Genomic DNA, 10,626 nt, shown 5'->3' with positions numbered 1-10,626 from the left:
ATCAACCACTCTTTTCTTCCTGGTTTCAGATTTGTTTATTCATTAGAAAATAATAGTTTCAGATTTATTCATTTATTAGGAAATAATAGTTTCAGATTTGAGATAGGCCCTATAGTTTCAAATTCTTATTTTTTCCATTCTAAGGTGAAAAATGTTTTAGCATCTTGCTCTCTTTGGTTGCAATATGACCTAAGATAAGACCTATTTCCTTTTGTTTGTTTGACAATGTATATCTTTTCTTTTATTGAACAGTATTTTGTTTTCATCATGTTAGAGAAACTTTACAAAATGATTTTTAATAATGTTATTATTTATTACCTGTGCTATCACCTATCTTAGCTCTAACATACCCCCATAGTTGTTGTTATGTTTTTTTGCTTTTCCCTCTTGGTTTTATTCTTGGCCTGAGTCTTCGGTTGTACAGAGGAATATTTTGTTTTTGTCATGTTAGAATATCTGTACAAAATAATTTTGAACAAAGTTACCATCTATTCCTAACAGAGCTAACACTAATAGCTCTACAATACATGTACACTGTACCCCCATACTTGTTGTTATGGTTTGTGCCTCTTGGTTTGGGCTGTACTGAGCAGTAGTTTGTTTTCATCATGTTAAATTGTACAAAATAATTTTTCATCATGTTACCACTGATAATCACAGCTCTAAGATACACTGTACCCCCATAGTTGATATTACGGTTTGTGTTTTTTCCTCTTGGTTTTCTTCTTGCCCTGAGCCTTGGGCTGAACAGAGCAGCGAGGACAGAACCACTTGTCTTCTGTAGGTTCCTCTGTGATCCCCACACACGGCCTGGGGGGGGGGACGGAAAGTTAGGAAGTTTGTTGAAAAATGTTTAAACTTTGTTTCAACACTAAAAGAAACTCACCATAAATTTTTCGGCCGAACACTCCGACCTTCTTCAGATGAAATGACTCGCTGCACTAATCCGGAAGTCGTCGGATGACGTCAGGTAGAAGCGAATCATAAATGGCGGGAAGGCGAAACCTGCCACCATCACGGTTCAACGAGGGTTGATGTGCCCTAATGTAAATAGCCTCCTTGATGCCCCTCACGAACCAGTCCTGTTCAGAGTCCAAGATACGTACTTGGTCTAGAGACACGGAGAGGCCCGAAGGCCCATCTGAAGAAGGTCGGAGTGTTCGGCCGAAAATTTATGGCGAGTTTCTTTTAGTGTTGGAACAAAGATTAAGCTTTTTTCAATATGGAATCTACCAACACAGATGAGATTTCATTCGGATATTAGAAAGTTTGTTTGTTTATTTTTATTTATCCAGAGGTACAAGTCGTCTAGCTGGCACTTTTCAAAAACCTTGTACAATAAAAACATTACAGTAATCAATAATGATATCAAATAAAATAAATGTTAATGTAGCAAGAACTAACAGATATTAAATGCAAATATTGAACTTCCAATCTATAGTAAGAGTTACTTACCACTAGACCATACACACTGTACATAGAAGCCTGCAGAGGTGGACTTCCCAATAATAAACAAACAAACAAACAAACAAACAAACAAACAGCCTCACCAGTGGTACCAGTCGTCACAGTTGTCACACCCGACCATGGGACTACCGTCATCAGGGCGGGAACACGCAGGACAGATCCAGATAGTTTCTCCCTCAGGGCCCTGGTGGATACAAACAAGGAGAAAACAACTTTTCATTTGTGAATCTTATTTTTTAAATTGTTTGTACTGCATGCTGGTAAACCGCCTCATGGCATAACACACCAGGTTTGTACTGAACAGTACAAGCTGGATATAGATACAGATTCATTTCATTCACACACACTGGGAAGGACCTCTCTTCTTATTGGTAAGTGTGGTGGGTTCTTCTATGTGCGTGAGATGTGGCACACGGGACCTCTATTTAATGCCCTATCTGAGACTCAACTCACCAAGCCTTAAGAAGGACAACAAAGCGGTACGGTTATCATACTTTAAATGACAGGAAGGTTTGACTGTCCAGGGTAGCATCACTAGAACTCACCACGATAGTGCCGATGGTTTCTGCGATGACTGTTCTCTGCACTTGCTTTGGTGTGGGAGGGGGGGCGGCCGGGGTGGGGGTAGACGCCGCTGCCGCTGCTGGGGGCTTCCGAGGGGGGGTGGACTGCTGCTGGGGGGGTGGCGCTACAGGGGGGGCCGGCGGAACGGGTGGGAAGGCCGGCATGGGAGGGGGTTCCTGGTACTGCTGGACTGGCTGTGCAGGGGGGAAGGCCTGTGTGACAGGGGGGTAGGGTTGTGGTGGAGGGGGGTGGTACGGAGGGGGTGGCAGCTGGTAAGGAGGGGGAGGTTGGAACATGGGGTCAGGAGGGGGCTGGAACATGGGGTCAGGGGGCATCTGCGGAAACCCCATGGCTGCCTGCATGGCGTAGAAGTAAGGGTTTGGGTAGGGAGGGGGCGGGGGTTGGAACGGTCCGGGGCTTAGGGCTTGTTGAGGGGGGGTCGGGGGGTTCCTTGGAGGAGAGGGGGGTTGCCAAGGAGGAGATGGTGCTCTCTGCGGCGGTGGAGTGGGTGAGGGGGATAGCGGAGGGGGGGTTGCCTGGCGAGGGGGTCTCGGTGGAGACACGGGCTCCTTCCGTCTTTCTGTCTTTGATGGTTTCTCGGTCTTGGGAGGTTTCTCCGTCTTTGGTGTTTTCTCAGGTTTCGGGGGCTTGTCTTGCTTGGGCGGCTTCTCGGGTTTGGGAGTCTTCTCCAGTTTAGGGGGTTTGTCGGCTTTGGGGGTCTTTTCTGGCTTCTGTACCTTCTCCTTCCTCTCAGGAGGGGGTGGGGGCAGGGGGGTCTTTATCACTCTGGAAAAAAATGAATAAATTTTTAGAGATTTCCAAAGAACTGATCTACCACTTAAAATTATAACCACAGCATGCATATGTCCAGAATGTGAGAAAGCAAAACAAGAAGTTCCACTGCAGTACTATAACAAGCTGCTAGGGGACTCAAAACCTTATAATTTCGTCTCACCAACACCTACCCACACATCAAGTATAATGACAATCCATCGATAATGTATGCAGTGTTCAAAATACCCACTTGCACATTGGAAATGCAACCATTTTGGTTGGTGCAGCTTGATAGGTGGGGCAACCTGTCTTTTGACTGAGGTTTCTGCCTGAGCAACCTGGCTGAAAAACGTATTTCTAGCACTTTGTATGTATGTATGTATGTATGTATGTAAGGAAGTAACTTGTCTGCCTGTACTCACATCTTGGTGCCGCCCGAGTCTCCGCCCATCTTGAGGGTGAGTTTAGGGATGGCAGGCGGGGGAGGGGGGGTCCGGGGCGGGGACTGGCTCCGAGCCTGTAAGGTCAAAACAGCAGTGGTGTAAATAGTGATATAAAAACTAGTAGTATTACTCTAAATTAAAGTACAATCTAATCCAATGTACGTTGACCAATGCAAGTACGTTGATGATGCATATCTTTTTGGCATAAGATATGCCAAAAAGCAGTTACTCAAGAGAGTGGAGATGATTTTGGAAACGGTCAGACATTTCCAATGTATTTTGTCAGTGTCACTGGCCTTTTTCAGACTTCAAATATTCTAAACTTTGAAACTCTACTCTTTACATTCTATTCAAGTTACTGGCATACACCAGTAAAATGCAAGTACAGCATAACAAGTGTATCTGAAATATCAAATGTTACTAAAAAAAGCAAAGACACCAACCTTTTCCTTTCTGTGCTTTTCTTCTCTTTCCCTGTCTTTCTCCCGATGTTTCTCCTTCTCTCGTTTCTTTTTCTTCTTCTTGTCTTTTCTCCTCTTCTCTCTATCCCTGTCGTCCCTCTCTTCCGTCGCCCCCGGTGACGCCACCTTAACCGCTAATGGCGTTGTCGGTTCCATCCGTGCTACCAACGACAGCCCGGTCTCCGCGTTTGTCGTGATCTTCAGCTTCTCTGTAAACTCCTTCGGTTTCTCCGACTCCTCCTTGGCTTTTAGCCTCTCCTTCTCCTTCAGCTTTGCCCTCAGCTTTTCCTTCTTCATCTTTTTCTTGTCCTTCTCACTTGCTTTAAGAAGCTCCAGCGGGGAAGGCTCCGATGTTTTGGGTTGTTCGAGAGCGGATGGTGGTTCCTTGGCGTGGCGGCCGATGACAGCATCGATGGAATCGTCCATGGCGGCAGCCTCTTTCGGGTCCACCGGTTTCTGCTCCTGTTTTTTATTAGATAACCAAGGTTAGGCCAATGACCTGATTGTATGGAGATTTTCTTATCATCCCATTGGCTATATCATACTCTCTCGCTAGACTTTGTCATGTATTGTGATTGTAAAGTTTTTTTTTTGTATTTGTCATACAGCAATTGTACAAATCAGTGTTATTCAGCTTGTTTTGTACATGCTGCGAGGCTGATTTTCTGAATAAAATAATTGAACTATTGAAACTATTGAGACTTGGTCAATTCCGTGAACAAGATGGACTGATAGCCATCGAAAATTTGGAGGTATGTACTTTGCCTTTAAAATTGTCACTGTTAGATGAAAATTTGGAGTAACTATATTGTTTAGTTAGCAGAGTTTTAAGCTTTATTCTGTATTGATTTTTTTTCCAGTTTATACTTAACCATACATAAGTCACTATACTTTTTTGTTGTGTCAATAAAACGTGTCTATCAACTATTGGACTGTTTTGTAATGGAAAGAGCTCTACGGTAGTAACTACAGTTATTTTCTGGTTGTGCTAAAAGAACCTTACTATATGGTAGTAACTACCTGTTTGGGCACGGTTAACAGCAGCGGGGGCACCAGCTGCTTTGGAGGAGGTTCGTTGTCTTCCTCGTCGAAATCGTAGACGGACTGCTGTTTCGGTTTCGCCGCTCGGAAGATGACCGAATCTATGACGTCGTCCACCGTGGTGTGCCCCATGTTCACCTGTAACGGTTTATTCAATATTCGATGTATACAAGAATAAATCAACAGCCTCACAGGCCGCCATGCATAAGCTGCATAAATATTGTAGGTCATATTGCATATACCAGATTCCTTTTCAACAAACCTTCAATCGTTCTAAAATCAGCTCAAATCATTCTTTCTAATTTTTGAAATACCAGTAGTGACAAATTACAAATTTCGGTAAAGGAGGGTTTTAAAGTGGTTTTAAAATATCAAACTTCATTAAGGAGGCCATCTGGATAAGAAAGTCAACCCCAGTGATGAACCGGGACGAGGGGGATACAAACTTAGCCACGTTTGGGATTGTTTTTTCACCGCAAAAGCGCCACCTACATCGTCTACATATAGCGGTGAGAAGCAGAACTCCAGTTAGAAGCTCTGACGAAGATGTCTGAGAGACATCAAAACGTAAGCTATATGTAAGTACCCACTGGTTGTGTACAAAGAATTTCTCCCTTATCCAAACTTCATTAAATTGAGCCTGTTGAGACTGTCTATACTCGCCTCTTGAGTTTCATTAGTTTGAAGTACTAGTAAGTACAAATGTTCATACCTGTGATTTCTTCCGTGGGTTTGCCTCCAGGTCGATCACCAGGTCATCATCATCTTCATCATCTTCGAGCTCGAACTCCCTGTCGAGATGTGCTGGTTCTTCCAGGCTAACCGGGGCAGCCTGAGGGGCCTGGGGCGCCGGGCTATCCCGGGTGAGCAGGCTGGCCAGCTGGGAGCGGGCGGGGGTGTCGGGTTTTGTGGCGAGGGGGTCGGGTTTCGGCACCTCCGGCCGCTTCACCAGCAAGGCCTCCAGCTGGGACTTGGGAGGGCGTGGAGGGGGAGACGGGAACTCCGGGCTTTTGGGCGGAGGCTCTTCCGGGGGAATTTTGATCTCTGGTGGTTGGAACACGGCCGGTGACTTAGCCCTGCCCGGGGACTTAGCCGAGCCGGGGGATTTTGGCCTCTTGGGAGACTTTCCCGGAGACTTCTTTCTTAAAGGTGACTTGGGCGACTTGGGGGTCAGGAGAGACGCCTTGATGGCAGGAGACTTGAGCACATCTCCTTTAGGTGACTTAGACTTGATCTTGAAGCCCTTCTCCTTGTCTCCGGTGCCGGATGGTTTCTTCTTGGGTTTCTTGGCGGGAGTCGGGGAGGCAGCAGAAGCCGTTACGGATGCGGGGAGGGATGCAGCCGCAGAAGGGGCCGAACCACTGCTGACGGGAGGGGGGACAGGGGCGATCTTTAACACTGGCACAGTCTTGGGCGGCTCTGGGGGGGCCGGCTTGGGAACAGGGGGGGTCCTGGCCTCGGGAAGCACCCCCTCCCCCTTCAAGGTGAAGCCGCTACGGCTGATACCAGGGGGTGTGGATAGGGCCTCCTCTGGAACAATGTACGGCCGCTTCTTGGGTGGAGTTCCCTCATAACCCGTCGGGGGGCGCTTCAACCCTCTCTGCTCCGCATGAGGAGACAGGCTGTCTGTCTCCATGGTAACAGACGGGGCGCCGAGATGTAGGTCTGGATCTGCAGAGCTCATTGGCTGACTGGTGTCCATGGCAACGGGAGACTGTGGCAGCTCCTCTTCAGGATCTACGGAAAGACAGTTGAAAAGATTTAAAGAAAGAATATTTATTTCAACTTTGATTGAGCAATCATGAAAGGAGAACCAAAATCATCTTTCAAAATTCTAAAGCGCATCTACCCTGCACACTTTCCATCAAAAACACATATCGACGGTGTAGGCAGGTTAAGGCACCGGGTATTCTTGGAGTGCAGCCTTTTTCCTTCATCTCCTTCTCAAGGTTCCTTACCATCCATGTCCGCAGGTAAAGGCGGCAGGTGTTCCGGTATGTACCCCCTCCTCTCCCGCGCCTGTTTGCTGCCTGGTTCTGGGATGTTGAGTGCGTTGTTCTTGGGCAGAGGAAACCTGGGCAAAACAAACACTCTGTAAACTTCTGACAACAAACACTCTGTTTGTATTGAACAACCTGACTTATTTTCTATAATATAGTTTTCACATACTGCATAGATCATGACAAATAGCTTTTATGTTGATAGCTTTGTAATATTGCTTCTACCGGTATCACAGATATAATGCTTGTTAGGCTAGTAAGTATACACAGATTGTTTCCATATCTAAAGTAATTCCCTGCTTTGCATTACATGTATTTGTATGGTATGAAATCCAATCCCAACCTGGGCAGGTTGTGTGCGAAGGGGACCGGCTCCACGTTAGCGATGTAGTGTTCCATCTCCTGCAGGGTCATGCTCAGGTCACCGAAGGCCAGACCAAGGTCATCCAGGTTCGGCTCCGTACGACCAACTACAAATGAGAGGGTCAAAGGTCAGTGGGGAGGTGAAAGGTTGGTGGAAAGGTGAAAGGTAAGCAAAGGGAGAAAAGGTTACCAAGAGGTTAAAAGGTCTAGAAAACTTGGGACAAATCTGTCAGACCTGAAGCTGAACTTTGATCATATTCATAAGAAAGTGTAAGGGGTAAGATACTTTGTCTTCATTAATATTTGGTGCTTCTACTTTAATATTTCGTGTTTTTGGTGCTTTAAGCTGATGATGCACCCCTTACATTTGTACATTTTAAAACTCATTGCAGATAACAGTTACTTACTATACACATCTGTACTAGCCTGGAAGCCAGTCTTGTTAGGTTTTTTTCTGCTTCCAAAGTTGCTATGTACAGTTTGGAAGGGCAGCTGCCTTTGGAGGTGGACTATAGCTAACATTAACAAGACTGGACTCCAGACTACAGTGGTACCGGCCAGGATCATACTGTATGATGAATCTTACTTCATAAATATTGGGTACCTACTGTAGAAATTGAGAGGGGCGAGTAAGAACAGAAAGAAACAAACATGCCGAGATGACAACCCAGCAGCGAAACCACTGTACTAGAAAAGGCTGATCAGCCAAGCTGAAGTTTGGCGCTACTTAAACCCTACACTGTTACACTACTCCCTCTTTTCTTGTCAAGATTTGTCCTCGAATCTCCGAGATCGATATCCCTGTGTGGCACATCTTATAGCCTGTTACTCACAGTGTGGCACATTTTTAGCAATTTACTCACAGGGCCAGTGTGGGACCCAATGTAGAAATTGAGAGGGGCGAGTAAGAACAGAAAGAAACAAACATGCCGACACCCGGGATCGAACCTGGGTTGGCAGATTACAACCCAGCAGTGAAACCACTGCGCTAGAAAAGGCTGATCAGCCACTTCCGGCTGAAGTTTGACGCTACTTAAACCCCACACAGTTACACTACTGCAAATACACAAGATATTATTATCATTATCATTATAAATCTCTGTAATCAAACTTACACTGCTCCGAGTATCTGTGGGCCGTTCTGGTCACCTGCTCCAGATATCTGTACAGGGAAGGGGATAACAGAAAAGCACTTGTAGAACAAACAAGACACATATATAGGAATATGTGAACATCTACTTCAATTAAGGTTATATCTTAATTTTGACAATCTATCCAAAAGCAGTCACCTATTGACCTAACATGCTGATTTTAGATTCAATAGCACCAATTCACAACATTTAGAGGATAGCTAACTGCAAAATGTTTGATCAAAACATTACTTTGGCAATCACAAAATAGTTAAGTCAGCTATTTCATGCTTATCAAAGTAATCGATGGAAATTGCAAATAGATTATAATTTGGCATTCTAACAGTTCCATTTAGCACATACTGATCATGAAAGGCGCAAATATCACACAGATTTTGGGGGAATAGCATAGCTATAAGTAAGATGGCCTATTGCACTGCTATAGATAAGATAGTTACGAAATGATTTTTCCACCAAAACTACAGTACAGTAGCCAGTTGTTCACCTGTGCAGTATGTCTGTGAGCACCTCGCACGGTGTCGTCTGCACGGCGTGCCAGCCGAGAGTCTGACATATCTGCGCCACACACACGCGCAGCAGCCGCCTGGTGAACGGGTCCGCCATGGCTGGGGCTCCTGTCTCACGGCTGCACGCAGAAACACGCAGAAATCCTCCCGCAATTTCACCCGCTTCTTCCCAACGATGGAACGGCGTCCATGTTGGATTGGGACGATTCCATCAGGCTAGCGCGCGTGGGTATGTGTCGAACAGACAATTCTGAGAAGAATATTTCAAAAATAACACGTAACTATTGATTATAACTCTATTTTTTCTTATCTGTATTAAACTATACAACTTTTTATTGATAATTCTTTACATTAATAAGATTTAGTCCTTTTCGCAGAAAATTTGATGCAAAGACAATGGTATGGCCTATCTTGTTCGGTCAAAGGTTACCAAACCTTCCTGTGGCACGTTTGCGACTCTTCACTGTTGTAAGTATTATTTGTGAGGTTTAAGAGCTTTTTATGTCCGAAATTGTGATTCCTATCGCTAGAGTAGAGTAGTACGATTCCTTCAATGTCGTATTTATCAAGGCAAAACGGTAAAGTGTGATATAAGAAAGAATGTAAGTGTGGTTCGCCCCCCTCCCACCATCTTTTTTTTAGAAAATATTTATCTCTTTCCACGTGGGAAAGTTTTATTCATTGCACGATTTTTTTGCTTTACCTATCAGGGGTTATTTTATACTTAACTTTCCGTTGGCATCATTAGTAAGTGTTGGTATCCTTATTCACTATCCTTATTGCTTAGTAGATCCCTAGCTGCAGATAGCGACTGTTGAGTAAGAGTAGAGACTAGAGAGTAGAGTAGACTTAATTCGGTTGAGTAGGAGTTCACACCTCATGGAGCCTCTCCTCATCAACCAAGGGCTAGTCTTTTGCATACAGTCTTTTCATTTGCCCTGCTTATGTAAAAGACTAGCCCTTTAATGAAACCCTAACATTCTGCCGTTATGTTTCTGAATGTCTGCCTTCTCTTTGCCAGTTACACTGCTCTACACACCAGCCATGGACAGGGTGGTCACTATTCTCATAGGGAAGAAGAAGAAGAAAAACAACAAAAATGATCATCCCGGCAACACAAGCATAACCATGGCAACGCCACGTCAGAACGGTGTCAAGAAGAGCAGAACTCGCACTAGAATCTGGAAGAAAAAGAAGAAGCAGATAAAACAACAACAGAAAGCTGTCCAGCAGGGTTCAGACCAGAACGTACAGGAACAACCGTCAAGTAACACCAGAACAGTTTCTGTCACCCCAAATAATGTGACTGTTTCCATTGCCCAAAGTGCATCACAAAAACCACCTGGGAGTAAGAAGGACAGGGATAAGAAGAAGAACTGGAGAGTGGTGAAGTGGGGAAGGAGGAAGAAGAAGAATCCCGACTCCTCAACGCCAGCGGTCCATCCTGCTCCTCAGCCCATGGTCCCTAAGAAGGGGGAAGACTTTTCTTCCAACTGGAAGAAACTCGCTGCTGTAAGTATGATCAAGCCAAGGAGATAAATTTCCTCTAAAAGTAACCAAGGAGTTTCTACTATCACTAGCCACAACATTCAATAGTGTTTACCTGCACCTAACCTGCACTGGTCCATGTACTGGGTTTTATACATAAATGTCAAATGATGTAGGTGCATGTGGATTGTTATTAGCTGTATTGACAGTTTTTGACTGTTACCAACTATAAAGTATAGAAGAAAAAATAGCAATGGTTCCCGAACAATTTTAATATGATCCATACTTCATAACTTCAGAGTGGTGCAGGTAAGATTTGTCTGGTGTAGGTAATTTTCCGTGTTACCTACACCAGTGCTAGCCTCTAC

At 44.8% G+C, this 10,626-nt stretch overlaps 1 protein-coding gene across 1 annotated transcript; it reads right to left on the bottom strand.

Moving 5' to 3' along the window:
• Positions 1 to 384: 384 nt before the first annotated feature.
• On the bottom strand, positions 385 to 8,985 carry LOC118416393 (transcription initiation factor TFIID subunit 3-like). Its single transcript, XM_035821489.1, has 11 exons — positions 8,749 to 8,985; positions 8,229 to 8,275; positions 7,094 to 7,220; positions 6,709 to 6,824; positions 5,463 to 6,487; positions 4,730 to 4,888; positions 3,692 to 4,171; positions 3,228 to 3,322; positions 2,013 to 2,817; positions 1,551 to 1,651; positions 385 to 810 (listed from the first exon to the last, which is right to left on the bottom strand). Exons 1-11 carry the CDS (start codon positions 8,865 to 8,867, stop codon positions 693 to 695), a joined length of 3,192 nt encoding a protein of 1,063 aa, XP_035677382.1. The 5' UTR covers positions 8,868 to 8,985; the 3' UTR covers positions 385 to 692.
• Between the last annotated feature and the right edge of the window lie 1,641 nt (positions 8,986 to 10,626).

Source organism: Branchiostoma floridae, chromosome 5, assembly GCF_000003815.2.
Source record: "Branchiostoma floridae strain S238N-H82 chromosome 5, Bfl_VNyyK, whole genome shotgun sequence".
Taxonomy (NCBI): domain Eukaryota; kingdom Metazoa; phylum Chordata; class Leptocardii; order Amphioxiformes; family Branchiostomatidae; genus Branchiostoma; species Branchiostoma floridae.
Note: the sequence above shows the minus strand (reverse complement) of the source record. Positions and strands in the feature narration are given on the sequence as shown.